Genomic DNA, 17,727 nt, shown 5'->3' on the forward strand with positions numbered 1-17,727 from the left:
GTTTCTTGATCTGTTCACGATCAATTTTCACTGAAGCAGCAACCACAGCCTCCCAAATGCTGTTCAAAAAGGTGTATTGTCTTCCAACACTGTAAATCTCACGTTTGAGAAGGGCCCACAAGTTCTCAATAGGATTTAAGTCAGGTGAGGAAGGGGGCCAGGTCATTATTCAGGCATCTTTGAGGCCCTTGCTGGCTAGCCAAGCAGTGGAGTACTTGGATGCATGTGATGGAGCATTGTCCTGCAATAAGATCATGGCCTTCTAGAATGCTGAGGACTTCTTCCTGTACCACTGTTTGATGAAAGAATCTTCCAGAAACTGGCAGTAGGTTTGGGAGTTGAGTTTCAGTCCATCTTCAACCCGAAAAGGTCCAACTACCTCATCCTCAATGATAGCAGCCCATACCAGTACCATTCCTTCACCTTGCTGGCACATGACTCAAAGTGGTGCCCTGTGTCCATTACTGATCCAGCCACGGGCCCATCCATTTGGTCCATCAAGAGTCACTTTCATTTCATCTGTCCATAAAATCTGTCTTCATGTATTTCTTTGCCCAATCTTGACGCTTCAACTTGTGAATCTTATTCAGTGGTGGTCTTGTTTCAGTCTTCTTGACCTTAGCCATGTCTCTGAGCACATGACACCTTGTACTTCTGAACACTCCAGGTAGGTTGCAGTTCTGGAATACGGTGGCACTGGAGGATAATGGGTTCCTGGTAGTTTGCTGTTTAATTCTTCTCAAGTCTTTTGCAGTTAATTTGCGCCTTTTCTTCCGCATGCGTTTTTTGCGCCCCAGTTGACTATTCGCAGCAAAACGTTTGAATGTCCGGTGGTCACACCTCAATAGTTTAGCTATTTAAAGAGTGTTGCATCTGTCTGAAAGGCATTTTACATTTTTGGTTTTTCAGTGTCAGTTACATTTCTTTTTTGGCCCATTTTACCTGAGGTAATGAGGCTGCCTAATAATTATGCACACCTTGATATAAGGTGTTATTCACTTTCGCCACACCCTCCCTTTTTATATGGTTTGGAGTTTGAAAATGTGAATAGAAACAATGATAAGATCAGAATACTCACTTGCCTAATAATTGTGCACGCAGTGTATGTCAAATACTATAATGTTTAGTGTAACTCACTGTTTATTGACAATACATATACAGTATATGTTATGAGAGGGTGTCAAATCATTGTGATGTGCCTTACAATTGATGTGCCTTCTAATAATTACTATTCTTCCATTGGGACACATTCTCAACTGTCAATCCAAGTTTTGTCAACAACCCTTTCCCAGATGGCACAGTTCCAGGTGGCATTTTCTGTTTGCAGCTCAATACAAGTTATTAGCCAGCACTGCTGCTGGGTTGTTAGGAGGTGCCAGTCTCTCTAGTGCATTGAGGCATAATTAAGACCAGCCTGCCTGCGCGCGCGCACACACACACACACACACACACACACACACACACACACACACACACACACACACACACACACACACACACACACACACACACACACACACCCACACACACACACACACACACACACACGGGGCCTCTCCTACCAGTGTGAGTTTGTGTCAGAGGCGATACAGGAGGCAAACACAGTGAATAATTCATGTGGCTCATGTTAAATATCCCCCCCTCTTCTCCTCCGTTCCCCTCCCATCCCTCTCTCCCGGTGTGGTGCTAGGTGATCAATCAGGCCAGCGGGAGTGTGTCCCACCATACCGTCCACACCCAGCCAGTCGGCAGACGCTTTGATAGGGTGGATGATTTCTTCATTCCTGCCGCTAGCCTCATCATTAATCACATCAGGTATGTCAGTGTCGGTGTGTGTGTGTGTGTGAGTGAGAGTCAGTGTGTGTGTGCATGTGTGTGTGCATGTGTGTGTGGGTGTGTGTGTGCGAGAGTGTCGGTGTTTGAGAGTGAATCTAAAGACAGTCGTTTAACTCCAGAGCATCACCCCCTCCCCCCTCTCGCCTCGGATCAGCGCCCCCCCCCCCCCCACCGCCTTCAGAAAAGCGGGTGCGGCGCATTCACTGAACCACCACTTGTGAGCAACAAAGAGTCGACATATGCAGAGCAGATTGATTTGGACCATGCACTTTTGACGGACACTCATCGAGACTCAGTCACAAGCTGCTGACACACCGAAGCTTAACTTGATACAGAAGGCTGGCACATTACCAAGTTGGAGAGGTGGAGGAAGCCAAGTGCCAAGCAGGAGGGATTTAACGACAGTCTCCCGGCGAGTTGCGTTCACTAGCCCTAGTTGTAATTAGGTCCACCAAGATCTGCCTGAAAGGGTTGCTAAAAAACACGGAAAAGTCATCCGAATTTACAGTTGAAGTCGGAAGTTTACATACACCTTAGCCAAATACATTTCAACTCAGTTTATCACAATTCCTGACATTTAATCCTAGGAAACATTCCCTGTCTTAGGTCAGTTAGGATCACCACTTTATTTTAAGAATGTGAAATGTCAGAATAATAGTAGAAAGAATGATTTATTTCAGATGTTATTTCTTTCATCACATTCCCAGTGGGTCAGAAGTTTACATACACTCAATTAGTATTTAGTAGCATTGCCTTTAAATTGTTTAACTTAGGTCAAACGTTTCGGGCAGCCTTCCACAAGCTTCCCACAATAAGTTGGGTGAATTTTGGCCCATTCCTCCTGACAGAGCTGGTGTAACAGTCAGGTTTGTAGGCCTCCTTGCTCACACACTTTTTCAGTTCTGCTGACAAATTTTCTATAGGATTGAGGTCAGGGCTTTGTGATGGCCTCTCCAATACCTTGACTTTGTTGTCCTTAAGCCATTTTGCCACAACTTTGGAAGTATGCTTGGGGTCATTGTCCATTTTGAAGACCCATTTGCGACCAAGCTTTAACTTCCTGACTGATGTCTTGAGATGTTGCTTCAATATATCCAAATAATTTTACTTCCTCATGATGCCATCTATTTTGTGAAGTGCAGCATTTTGGTTTCATCAGACCAGAGGACATTTCTCCAAAAAGTACGATCTTTGTCCCCATCTGCAGTTGCAAACCATAGTCTGGCTTTTTTATAGCGGTTTTGGAGCAGTGGCTTCTTCCTTGTTGAGCAGCCTTTCAGGTTATATCGGTATAGGACTTGTTTTACTGTGGATATAGATACTTTTGTACCTGTTTCCTCCAGCATCTTCACAAGGTCCTTTGCTGTTGTTCTGGGATTGATTTGCACTTTTCGCACCAAAGTATGTTCATCCCTAGGAAACAGAACGCGTCGTCTTCTTGAGCGGTATGACGGCTGCGTGGTCCCATGGTGTTTATACTTGCCTACTATTGTTTGTACAGATGAACGAGGCACCTTCAGGTGTTTGGAAATTCCTCCCAAGGATGAACCAGACTTGTGGAGGACCACCATTTTTTTCTGAGGTTTTGACTGATTTCTTTAGATTTTCCCATGATGTCAAGCAAAGAGGCACTGAGTTTGAAGGTAGGCCTTGAAATACATCCACAGGTACACCTCCAATTGACTCAAATTATGTCAATTAGCCTATCAGAAGCTTCTAAAGCCATGACATCATTTTATGGAATTTTCCAAGCTGTTTAAAGGCACAGTCAACTTAGTGTATGTAAACTTCTGACCCACTGGAATTGTGATACAGTGAATGATAAGTGAAATAATCTGTCTGAAAACAATTGTTGGAAAAATTACTTGTGTCATTGCCAAATTAGATGTCCTAACCGACTTGCTAAAACTATAGTTTGTTAACAAGAAATTTGTGGAGTGGTTGAAAAACTAGTTTTAATGACTCCAACCTAACTTCCGACTTCAACTGTATGTTCAGAAAGACAAACATCATGGTCTCTTAGATGTAGACGTTTCTGAAAAGAAACAAAAATACATGTTTTATTAAACCTAATTTTGATCCCAGCTGTATATTTTTGATGTGTCTCAGAGGTGGATTATTCCAATCCAGACATTACAGTACGTGGCCTAATATCTGTGCATAAGGGAAATTCCACGGTAACAGAGTAATGCTGAGACTCAGATTTTTCACTTTCAAATGTATGTCAAACAAAAACCAATGATTGCAAAGTAAACCATACTTGAAGAGCAGTGCAGATGCAAAGTTTGGTAACAGAATGATGGTTTGTGCTGTTGGTATCATCAATTTGTTAGCAAAATTTGCATTTGCACTGTTCCTCAAATAAATGTGTATCCTTATGCATAGAGTTGATTTGTTTAACTTTGTAATCATTTGTTTTTCTTTGGCATAAATTTTAAAGTGAGTCTGAGTCGCAGCATCACTCTGTTACGGTGTAATTGCCCATTACATATTTCGGTTTGGATACATTCCTATAGGCCTAACTATGTTGACCTTTTATGTCCCAGTATTAGCTAGTTCTTGCTCATTCATGATGCCATGCTAATAAGAAATAATGACTATCCCGAGTACTTGCTAGATTAAAAAGCTTTTATTTATTTTTTGTGAAAGCTCTGGTGTCTCCACAAGCAAAAGTTTTACTTAGTGAACTCCCTTGATCTCTCCTTTAACGTGAAATGCAGCATTAACTAGGCTTGGGGTGTATACCTTAAGTACCGTATACCGGGGTATTTGGAAATATCTATTTGATGGTTCTCAATACCGTCATTACCGTTGAACTATTTATTATACTTTTTTTATATAAATGTGAATATTTGTAGCTACTTTTTAAGTAAATACCTGCAGTCAACTTGTGCAATACGTTAGGAGATAAAGCAGATTTGGTTCTTCATGTCACCTGTCACATCATTTTTCATTATGAAGCTTAGCGGTAGTTCCCAGGTACGTTTGTTTACAAGCACACAACGCCGAGAGACCGGAGCCTTGTGAGTCACTCACTGTTGTGCAGCACACGCCAAGTGATCTTGCTAGTTACAGTATGGATTTCACAACTAGCACACGTTAGTGAATGCTAACCTCCCCTGTTATTGTAATGGTGAGAGGTTAGCATGTCTTGGGGGTATGATATTTGTGCGTCTGTAACTTTCTCACTCATCATTATCCACGATTCATTCAGGAATATCCATAATCATGGTAGCATGCACATTAATGTAGAAATGTTTAGAAACATATTATATTCTTATTCACAAAAAAAGTGACAAAAAAATGACACACTATATTATTTGTCATTCATTTCTATTGGGCACAAAATAATCTGAAACACAACCATAACAAACAGAAAATGCATCCAACAAGTTTGTAGAGTCACAAGCTTGATGTAGTCAATTCGTGCTAGGAATATGGGACCGAATCCTAAACTTTTGACTACTTTCAGACACTTATACAGTATAGTCAAATTTGGACTCATCAGACCAAAGGACAGATTCCCGCCGGTCTAATGTCCATTGCTCGTGTTTCTTGGCCCAAGCTAGTATATTCTTCTTATTGGTGTCCTTTAGTCGTGGTTTCTTTGCAGCAATTCGACCATGAAGGCCTGATTCACACAGAATCCTCTGAACAGTTGATGTTGAGATGTGTCTGTTACTTGAACTCTGTGAAGCATTTATTTGGGATGCAATTTCTGAGGCTGGTATCTCTAATGAACTTATCCTCTGCAGCAGATGTAACTCTGGGTCTTCCTTTCCTGTGACGGTCCTCATGAGAGCCAGTTTCATCATAGCGCTTCATGGTTTTTGCGACTGCACTTGAAGAAACATTCAAAGTTCTTGACATTTTCCGGATTGACTGACCTTCATGTCTTAAAGTAATGATGGACTTTCATTTCTCTTTGCTTATTTGAGCTGTTCTTGCAATAATATGGACTTGGTATTTGACCAAATAGGGCTATCTTCTGTATACCACCCTTACCTTGTCACAACACAACTGATTGGCTACAACACATTAAAAAGGAAAGAAGTTCCACAAATGAACTTTTAACAAGGCACACCTGTTAATTGAAGTGCATTCCAGGTGACTACCTCATGAAGCTGGTTGAGAGAATGCTAAGAGTGTGCAATGCTGTCATCAAGGCAAAGGGTGGATACTTTGAAGAATCTCGAATATAAAAAAAGTTTGGTTACTACATGATTCCATTTGTGTTATTTCATAGTTTTGATGTCTTCACTATTATTCTACAATGTAGAAAATAGTCAAAATAAAGAAAAACCCTCAAATAGTAGGTGTATCCAAACTTTTGACTGGTACTGTAAGTGAATTTGTCCCAATAATTTTGGTCCCCTAAAATGGGGGGACTGTGCAAAAACTGCTGTAATTTCTAAACTGTTCACCAGCTATTGATAAAAATACCACAAATGAAAGCTGACAGTCATGACCTCACAGTCATTGTATAATTTCAAGCCAATACCGTGTCACTGTCCCAATACTTTTGGAGGTCACTGTATACAAACACTCACTCAAACACACTACACTGACACTTTCACACCAAACCCACACACATTCACAAAAACACATTGCCCTATGTGCACTAGATTGAACAAGATTGAACTTCCCAAGGTGTGATAGGTAGGCGGACTCTCACCCTTTAGGTCCAATGGAATGCACAAACCCTGCCCACTTTGGACAGATTAAACTCAATCAAGCACACCTACTGATAGCCTTTCATGCTAAATAACTCCATTAGCCTCAGCCAAGATCGATCCATTGTGGGTGTGCCCAACAACTCCCCCAAACCAATATGCAGTCAGTGTACCTCATAGCACAAAACAGGAGTCCAGGGCACTAAACATCACAATATACAAAGGCTTTGAAGGCTTTTAGATTTGCCAGGCAAAACCATCTGGGGAGTTGTGAATTGATGCCAAGGATATGGTGTTGTGCATAAGGATTTTTTAAATACCTTATCCCTTGGAAACGTCTGATAACGCGGCTTACAAGAGCCACTTGATTGTGATCTTAGGGCACATAGAGTCTCTAGTCAATGTTTTTGCCGACTCTATAATTGAGGTCTTGGACTTCAATTCCGTTCCAATCTTTTGTGCTGTTGTGTCTACTTCGCTTGGTGGTGAGCCGACAGGGTTGAAAGTTTTGTTGGCTGTATTGTATCTCATGTTTTTACGTTTAGGTCTGTGAATGGACAATGGCCAGTAAGAGTCTGTCGGTAGACATTGCAGTGTTCATATGCATGATTAAATATACATGATTTAACATACATTATTAAATATACATTATTTAATATACATACATTTTCATATTGGAGGATGGTTAGAAATAAGGACATTATTAACCCATACATAACACATTCATACCTATACATGACATATCCCCCCCCCCCCCCCCCCCCTTAAAAGATTTAGATGCCCTATTGTAAAGTGGTTGTTCCACTGGATATCATAAGGTGAATGCACCATTTTGTAAGTCGCTCTGGATAAGAGCGTCTGCTAAATGACTTAAATGTAAATGTAAATGTATATTCATAACCCATACATGGCACATTCATAACCCTTACATAATCAATTCATAAGCAGTGCATAATACTTTTTTACATGCTTATCAAATAAATAAAAAAGTCACATGCGCCAAATATAACAGGTGTAGACCTTAATGTGAAATGCTTACTTACAAAGCCCTTAACCAACAATGCAGTTCAAGAAATAGAGTTAAGAAAATATTGACTAAATAAACTGAAGTAAAACAATGTAATGTAACACAATAAAAGAATAATAACAAGGCTATATACAGGGGGTATCGGAGGTAATTTGTACATGTAGGTAGGGGTTATGGGACTATGCATAGATAATACATGCTCCCTCACGACGCCAGGACAGCGGAGTCAATCACCACCTTCCGGAGACACCTGAAACCCCACCTCTTTAAGGAATACCTAGGATAGGATAAAGTAATCCTTCTAACCCCCCCTTAAAAGATTTAGATGCACTATTGTAAAGTGGTTGTTCCACTGGATATCATAAGGTGAATGCACCAATTTGTAAGTCGCTCTGGTTAAGAGCGTCTGCTAAATGACTTAAATGTAATGTAAATGTAATAATAAACAGCGAGTAGCAGCAGTGTAAAAACAAAGGGGGGGGGGGTGTTAATTGAAATAGTCTGTGTGGCCCTTTTGATTAATTGTTCAGCAGTCTTATGGCTTGGGATTAGAAGGTGTTAAGGAGCCTTTTGGACCTAGAGTTGGCGCTCCGGTACCGCTTGCTGTGCGGTAGCAGAGAGAACAGTCTATGACTTGGGTGACTGGAGTTTTTAACTATTTTTTGGGCCTTACTCTGACACTGCCTAGTATATACACTACTATTCAAAAGTTTGGGGTCACTTAGAAATGTCCTTGTTTTTGAAAGAAAAGCCAATTTTTGTCCATTAAAATAACCTAAAAAAATATCAGAAATACATTGTAGACATTGTTAATGTTGTAAATGACTATTGCAGCTGGAAATGGCTGATTTTCTGGGGAATATCTACATAGCATTACAGAGACCCATTATCAGCAACCATCACTCCTGTGTTCCAATGGCACATGGTAGCATGCACATTAATGTAGAAATGTTTAGAAACATATTATATTCTTATTTACAAAAAAAGTGACAAAATAATTACACAATATATTACACTGCTCAAAAAAATAAAGGGAACACTTAAACAACACAATGTAACTCCAAGTCAATCACACTTCTGTGAAATCAAACTGTCCACTTAGGAAGCAACACTGATTGACAATACATTTCACATGCTGTTGTGCAAATGGAATAGACAACAGGTGGAAATTATAGGCAATTAGCAAGACACCCCCAATAAAGGAGTGGTTCTGCAGGTGGTGACCACAGACCATTTCTCAGTTCCTATGCTTCCTGGCTGATGTTTTGGTCACTTTTGAATGCTGACGGTGCTTTCACTCTAGTGGTAGCATGAGACGGAGTCTACAACCCACACAAGTGGCTCAGGTAGTGCAGCTCATCCAGGATGGCACATCAATGTGAGCTGTGGCAAGAAGATTTGCTGTGTCTGTCAGCATAGTGTCCAGAGCATGGAGGCGCTACCAGGAGACAGGCCAGTACATCAGGAGACGTGGAAAAGGCCGTAGGAGGGCAACAACCCAGCAGCAGGACCGCTACCTCCGCCTTTGTGCAAGGAGGAGCAGGAGGAGCACTGCCAGAGCCCTGCAAAATGACATCCAGCAGGCCACAAATGTGCATGTGTCTGCTCAAACGGTCAGAAACAGACTCCATGAGGGTGGTATGAGGGCCCGACGTCCACAGGTGGGGGTTGTGTTTACAGCCCAACACCGTGCAGGACGTTTGGCATTTGCCAGAGAAGACCAAGATTGGCAAATTCGCCACTGGCGCCCTGTGCTCTTCTCAGATGAAAGCAGGTTCACATTGAGCACATGTGACAGAGTCTGGAGATGCCGTGGAGAACGTTCTGCTGCCTGCAACATCCTCCAGCATGACCAGTTTGGCGGTGGGTCAGTCATGGTGTCGGGTGGCATTTCTTTGGGGGGCCGCACAGCCCTCCATGTGCTCGCCAGAGGTAGCCTGACTGCCATTAGGTACCGAGATGAGATCCTCAGACCCCTTGTGAGACCATATGCTGGTGCGGTTGGCCCTGGGTTCCTCCTAATGCAAGACAATGCTAGACCTCATGTGACTGGAGTGTGTCAGCAGTTCCTGCAAGAGGAAGGCATTGATGCTATGGACTGGCCCGCCCGTTCCCCAGACCTGAATCCAATTGAGCACATCTGGGACATCATGTCTCGCTCCATCCACCAACGCCACGTTGCACCACAGACTGTCCAGGAGTTGGCGGATGCTTTAGTCCAGGTCTGGGAGGAGATCCCTCAGGAGACCATCCACCACCTTATCAGGAGCATGCCCAGGCGTTGTAGGGAGGTCATACAGGCACGTGGAGGCCACACACACTACTGAGCCTCATTTTGACTTGTTTTAAGGACATTACATCAAAGTTGGATCAGCCTGTTGTGTGGTTTTCCACTTTAATTTTGAGTGTGACTCCAAATCCAGACCTCCATGGGTTGATAAATTGGATTTCCATTGATTATTTTTGTGTGCTTTTGTTGTCAGCACATTCAACTATGTAAAGAAAAAAGTATTTAATAAGATTATTTCATTCATTCAGATCTAGGATGTGTTATTTTAGTGTTCCCTTTATTTTTTGGAGCAGTGTATTTGTCATTCATTTCTATTGGGCACAAAATAATCTGAAACACAACCATAACAAACAGAAAATGCATCCAACAAGTTTGTAGAGTCACAAGCTTGATGTAGTCAATTCGTGCTAGGAATATGGGACCGAATCCTAAACTTTTGACTACTTTCAGACACTTATACAGTTTAGTCAAATTTGGACTCATCAGACCAAAGGACAGATTCCCGCCGGTCTAATGTCCATTGCTCGTGTTTCTTGGCCCAAGTTAGTATATTCTTCTTATTGGTGTCCTTTAGTCATGGTTTCTTTGCAACAATTTGACCATGAAGGCCTGATTCACACAGACTCCTCTGAACAGTTGATGTTGAGATGTGTCTGTTACTTGAATTCTGTGAAGCATTTATTTGAGCTGCAATTTCTGAGGCTGGTAGCTCTAATGAACTTATCCTCTGCAGCAGGCTAATTTATCATGAGAAAACCCTTTTGCAATTATGTTAGCACAGCTGAAATCTGTGTGCTAATTAAAGAAGCAATAAAACTGGCCTTCTTTAGACTAGTTGAGTATCTGGAGCATGAGCATTTGTGGGTTTGATTACAGGCTCAAAATGACCAGAAACAAATAACTTCTGAAACTCGTCAGTCTATTCTTGTTCTGAGAAATGAAGGCTTTTCCATGCGAGAAATTGCCAACAAACTGAAGATCTCATACAACGCTGAGTACTACTCCCTTCACAGAACAGCGCAAACTGGCTCTAACCAGAATAGAAAGGGGAGTGGTAGGCCCCAGTGCACAACTGAGGAAGAGGACAAGTACATTAGAGTGTCTAGTTTGAGAAACAGACGCCTCACAAGTCCTCAACTGGCAGCTTCATTAAATAGTACCCACAAAACACCAGTTTCAACATCAACAGTGAAGAGGCGACTCTGGGATGCTGGCCTTCTAGGCAGAGTTGCAAAGAAAAAGCCATATCTCAGACTGGCCAATAAAATAAAAGATTAAGATGGGCAAAAGAACACAGACACTGGACAGAGTAATCGCCTCCGCGATTCTTTTGGAGCTCACATTCATTAAAATAACTGACTAAACTTCACTCCAGTCTGCTAGTAAGCAAACTCTTTAATGTGATATTCTTCCATAGCAGGTATACATCTTGCACTGCCTTACTTTTGATCAATTTGATATTAATTGAACAGTAAGCCTAATGGAAATAGCAACAAGATTAGTAGCCATGTTTTTTGGTCGTCTCGCCCATTAGCGACAACAACTTTAATTTCCTCTGTTTATGAATGGAGTTCCAATGAACAAAAAAGCAAACTATTGCAAACTATTATAAAGTATGCAATCAAAAGTACAACAAAGTATACAGCTCATAACTCAACACACAAGTGTTACTTTTCACATAATTTCACAGTATTTGGAAAAATCTGCATAGTGTACCCATGGGAGGCATGCTGATAACTAAACAACAAAAACAGCTGGCAATTTGAATTTTGCTCAATGTGTTGATATATGATATGGGTTTACAAGCAAAGCCAGCCCAAATGTCACTTTTACTGTTCATAGAGAAAGTAAACAAGCCCATTTTTATTGATTACTTTTCCTAACAAACTTTAGGACTACTTATTTTTAGACAAAATAAAGCTGAAGGCAAAATTGTCATATTGACCTTCATATATCAAGCACTCTGTTTTATACCACTGCAGATGTGTTCAATTCACTGATCTGTCCTAATTAACACATTTGTGGAGAGTAAGGACATTTATCATGGGGACTAGGGATGTCCTACAATGTACACCATACTAATGATACGTTCTCATAGCACTTAATTGTATTCATAGTTGCTTGCACTGACACAGTACTCCTTTGTCCCTACCAGGAGTCCACCAACAACTGTATTTTCCTTTCCTTTCTTCTCTTTCTCCCATTGATCAAATTATAGCAATTTTTTAATGTGTTACCTTTGAATTCACTTCGCTCCCTGTGGGTGTGATTTTATTTTTTTATTCGACAGTGCTCGCCGTGGGATAAAAAGCTCCCTGGGAAGAATTTCTGGGGATTTTGTGTTGGAAGTTAGAGAAACTCCCAAAGTACATTTTTAAAGGTTATTTATATATCAAAAGATCAAGTCCATGGCAACGCAGTCCCTCCTATCTCATTATAACCCAATGCAGCACCTAGTTCACGTGAACCATTAGTCCATTTGATGACCAAGTCCCCAGCCCTTGCTTCCCAAATGGACTATACAATCTCTGGATCAATGCTTTACTTCACAGTGCTGATAATGTGCTCCATCACTCTCTAACAGCGAATTTCTGTCCACATGAACAGACAGCGGGGGCGTTTCAAATTGCAGAAAAGAAGATGGATGATACCAAGATTGAAGTGCATGTCAGAATTAATCAGACAGCATTCAGATTTAATTGAGCCTTGTCAGCCCCGCACTTTCTCCCTCCAGACTTTAAAGAGATAATTCTAATGTGTCATTATCACTATATAATTTTTTTATGTATAATATAGCATTTTCAATGATTAATATGCACATTGAAATCTATTACTATGAAGCATAGGGCAGACAATTTCAACTCCGCATGCAGAGATTGCTCATCTGAGTCGATAAGAAAATGGCCACTGATGTGAAATGTCTAGACCGTATCCACCCCGCTCTTCTTCTCAAACCAATCTAAAGGCCTTTTCTTTGAGGAACTGAGATATTGTAGCTAAGAGATACACACACCCCTCTGTCAAATCTATTTAGTCCATTCAGAGTATAATAATAGGAGAGGTGGTGGAAATGGAAGGCCCTGTCACTGTTAAGATGTTCATGACAGCGTGAGCGGGGAAAATGTGCACCTATTCAATAGTCGTGAGGATAACAGACCTTGTACTTCTCTTGACAATCATAAATGTAATTCTACTCTCCACAATTGTAAATGTACTGTAACTGTAGTCGTGGTGAAGTTTGCATTATTTCTAATCTAGTGTGACATCAGGAAGCATGTGCAAATGGATTCAAGCCTGTAGGTATTTATTTATTAATGAATTAATGAATTATTTCATTCATTAATAAATAGGCATAAAATAAAATAACTTTTACACTTTTTTTGTGTCGACCCTCTACAGTGAGTATATTTGTTTTATGTTTGCCACAAAAACACGTGAACAAGTTTATTAACATTCAAAATGTCTTCTCTGTCTAGATTTGGAATCGTCCTCCACAGAAATGAACCGGCACTCCACAAGATCGACCTGGAGACCACGTCGTCAGTGAAGAACATCAGCCTGCGCGAGTACAACTGCATCCCCAAGTCTCTGGCTTACACCCACCTTGGCGGCTACTACTTTGTCAACTGCAGGCCTGATTCCACAGGCACCACGCAACCCCAGCTCATCGTGGACAGTGTGACGGACTCTGTGATTGGACCCAACGGGGACGTCACCGGCACCCCATATGTGTCCCCGGACGGTCACTACCTGGTCACGGTGGACGACCACGATGGCCTGATGAGGATCCAGCAGATCACGGTGCGCGGGGAGATCGGCAAGCCCTTCGACATCCACACCAACCTCCACCTGTCTGACGTGGCCTTCCAGCCGTCATTCACCGAGGTCCACCAGTACAACATCTTTGGTACTTCGGGACGCCAAACGGACTCTCTATACGTCGAGCTGAGCACAGGCAATGTGAAGATGATCAAGAGCCTAAAGGAGGCCACCAAGACTTCCGATTGGCCGTGGAGCAGTAGGAACCGCGTGATGACTGGCAGTGGACTTTTCGGACAGTACCTCATGACCCCGTCCAGGGAGTCTATCTTCATCCTGGATGGTCGTCTCAACAAGCTCAACTGCGAGATCACTGATGTCATCAAAGGCAATGTAGTGGCGTGGGTTGGCGAGTCGTAGGCCGGTCTGTGTTATTATTAAGGTAAAGTTGCACTGAATTTTGTTGCAGATATATAATTTATTGGGTGTGATGAAAAAAGTAAGACATTTTCAAAACCAGAATTGACCGTTCAAAACCGGATGTTGGGACCTTCATTCCAAAAAATAGGGAGCGATTTTTTGGTGTTGTTTGCTAGCCGTGTTGAAATCTTGGCTTTCAACTGGGTGGTTCCACATTGTCAACATCAAGTTGCTCTCCAAGATCTTCTAGAGGATCTCTGTTAAAATTAGACAAATGATCTGCATATTATACTTTTTTTGATTGCAAGTCTCACTAATTCAATTGGCTAGATGTTTTTCAATCACATCACATCAAATGGCGTTTCTCTAAAATGCGGGAGAAAATATTTCTAGATTGTCCTCCTTTGTTTCATTTACCCCCTTTCCCTCTTTTTTTCCTGTGCCTTGAAGGAAAACACTCCAAAAGAGGAATTAACCTAATTATTCCCGTTGCGGCTGCAGATTACACTTTTTTTGTCTTTGACCCTCCTTCATGGTGAGAGATGCTCCAAAAATCCATGTTTTTCAAAAAATGTTCATCCCGGACTGACGTGGAGCCCATTCTGGGCTAATTAAAACAAGCTCTTGCTGAGATCCAGTCTCATTTGAAGTGGAGACAGAGAGATTGAGTTGTCCATTATGATGTAGTGCTGCTTGGTCACCGTTGATCTCAAAGAGTCATCAACAGAGCAAATGGTTGGAATTCTATTTCGTCCAACAACCCAAGTCTCAACAACAATGTTAATAAATTGATCCATCTTAATATTTGTGGGATAAATTAATTAAAGTTTCCCACTTTGTGTCACAATGTCAGTGTGTGTATGTCAATTTGAAGAATACCCCAGGCCCAAAAGCAATCATACTATATATGATATATATTTACTTGCATATTGTCAGTCAATTTTGGCAATGTGTAACAAATATTTAATATTACAATGAAAGAAAGATACATTTGTTTAGTTGGAAGTGGGCTTTTGTGGTTGTAGAGAATAGAAGGCCTTGAGCTGTATGAGTCTAATGAGTATACAATATATAGAGAGAGACAGTAAAGAGAGAGTAGAGACAGTAGAGAGAGACCTTGGTGTATAAGCTTAAAATGCGAGTCACATTTCTTTTAAAATCTTACAAGGCAGAGCATAGTTGGATGAATCAGTTGAACCTATGAAACCTGACAAGTACGTGGCCCGTTGTGCTTAGGACACAAAATTGTTTCCTCAAAGTACACATTCTATGCATTTTCACCATAGCACTCTAACACAAACACAATGAAGAATATGTTAATCCAGTATTTTTCAATTCTAATGTTGGACCCTTGGTTGTCTTATGGACAGGCCTGTTTGAGACATTTAATACATTTTGATGTTTTGTTTTATTTGGTCAATTCAATTACAGTTCATTTAAAACATTTTCTTATCACATTTTGTTTGGTGTTGTCCCTTGATACCCATAGGACTGTACTGATTACCTCTGACTTTTCTTATTGTGTTCTTTATATAGAAGCAGAGTTGAATGAGTTCCTTAACATGGTAGGTTTCACAACTTTGAGGGCTTTGTTCATTATTTCCAGTGTATACGCACCCTCCTTTTAAAAAATGAAAAGAGCACCATGGTCATCTCGCTATAGATGAGGTAAAGGAGTCAATGGAATGCAGACTGTTCCATTGACCAGATTGGCGCACATTCAATAAATCTGATTGAACAAAGTGGATATTCGTCAGAACCGTCATGATTTATGTATTGTAACAGGCCCACAATGTGCTTACTTATGTCCGATTTTCAGGTTTAGAAGAAGAGACTGCTAAATGCTAACTCCCGTTCGTTGATGGTAGTCAAAGTTGTTTTTTAGCTGTAATGCAGTTGATTGGTGATGATGACATTAACATGTGTAGCGGTTGACATCCATACAAGCATTATAATCCGATTTTTACTTCAACATAGTGTGAAATACACATTTAAACAATAACCTAAATGTAGACTAATTTTGCTAGGGGGCAATGAGGTGACTCGGGATCTTTCCCCCATTGCCCTTTCCCCCACTCATTTCCATGGCAGTTCCATTGTTTTGTTCGAGTTCCCTTGACCTCTTTACCGCATCTATCCTTGACCAAGTACATTTTGATGTCACCCACTGAAACGTTGTCATTTCCATTATAGCCATGTACTGTTTGTTGATTCATGTGGTCGTTATTTATGTAGAGAATACACGCTTGACATTTTACCTGAAAATAAAGTATATACCTTTGAAAATACCATATAAAATGCCAGAATCTCCTTTCTGTGGAAAATGTGTTTCAAACATGGTTTCAGCCCAACTATCAATGCACCTGAAAAACCAAGTTCAACACAGTTCAGCCTCTTCAGTTCTGCTGCTCACATTTACACATTCAGCGAATATGAACAAGCAGTATCTTTCTCAAATATCTATTTGAAAGAGCTTTGGAAAAGTAATTTCATTTGAATGACCCTTATATTGATTCAGCCGTTTTTGTCACACTTATGAAACTAATTCCACACCCAATCTTGTCTGCTTGAGATTAAGGAAGACCTACACAATGTGTGTGCTCATACATAACTTCTTGATGGGCACTTCACGTAACCATGATTTTATAAAAAATGCAATCATCATTAGACATTGCAATAGCTGAGTACATAGAGTTTAAAGGGGTGCTGAACTTCCTGATTTGGCCTCGTTTTTTGGCTTAGTCATTAAGAAATGCAGAGGCCATGGCTGAAGCCAAACAAGAGTTGTCTTGGAGGGGTGTTTTAATGTGGGTGTCTTGTGTGTGTTTGCCCGTGGTAAGCATTTGTACATTCACTCTGCCAAAACAATACACAGTTATAGTCACTCACCCTTCTTTCAGCTACTGTGACAAAATTGTTTTGACATTGGATAGCCTAGCTCTGGGGATAGTTAGGGAATTTCAATAAATTACACAATGTAAATGTGACAATATATTCATGTCACATATCTTTTAGTTGTCTCATTAAAATTGTTTTAATATTTGCATATGAATTTCTACAATGTATAGTTGGTTGAGGTTTTTAAGTCATTGAAATGTGGAGCTATTGATATTTTTTTATATTCTCCGATGTACATTGTGTAATTTACTGATGGTCCCTAACTTGCCCCATAGGGATATCAAATGTCAAACCAAATTGACCATGGGCATTAAGATAGGGTGGAGTGTAGCTGCTCTCCAAATTGAATATTACTTGGGTGCTGTCAGCGATTGTCATGTGGGCAGGATTAAAATAAACCCAACCCAAGGAAAACGGTTACGATACCCTTCATTTCGTGACATAACATCCTATCATCTCGCAAATGTCTGTTTTGGACGAGACTGTCTTTATGACCCAAATGATCCTATTTACACTTTGTAGTTAATTTTGACACTAGAATAATGTGTATTGCTCATATTGATGCCACATAGGCCATTTTCAAAACAAGAAGTTGTTTTTTAGAGTCAGTCGCTCTTTAATTACAAAACCATGTTTAATAGTAGGCAAGACTAGTAATTGCATATGAAGCAAGTAACAATCAGAGTATGAGCACTGGAATGAACTACAGTCAAATAGAGAAAGGGAATTTATTAGAAACAGAAGAACATTATTGTAATAGGGAGTGACTACTGTAAATAGAGCCATTGTTTTTTTCCCCTCTCTTACCCAGGGGTCCTGTACTA

At 40.7% G+C, this 17,727-nt stretch overlaps 1 protein-coding gene across 3 annotated transcripts in view; it reads left to right on the plus strand.

The window, feature by feature from the left end:
* LOC106604535 (follistatin-related protein 5) overlaps positions 1-16,293 on the plus strand; it is a 211,253-nt gene extending 194,960 nt beyond the window's left edge. For all 3 annotated transcript variants that reach the window (XM_014199254.3, XM_014199251.3, XM_014199252.3), the window contains 2 exons: positions 1,691-1,815; positions 13,303-16,293. In XM_014199254.3, coding sequence (XP_014054729.3) covers positions 1,691-1,815; positions 13,303-14,005 — 828 coding nt within the window. In that variant the 3' untranslated portion in view covers positions 14,006-16,293. The remainder of the gene's footprint in view (positions 1-1,690; positions 1,816-13,302) is intronic.
* The last annotated feature ends 1,434 nt before the right edge of the window (positions 16,294-17,727 follow it).

Source organism: Salmo salar, chromosome 05 (assembly GCF_965601325.2).
Source record: "Salmo salar chromosome 05, fSalSal1, whole genome shotgun sequence".
NCBI lineage: Eukaryota > Metazoa > Chordata > Actinopteri > Salmoniformes > Salmonidae > Salmo > Salmo salar.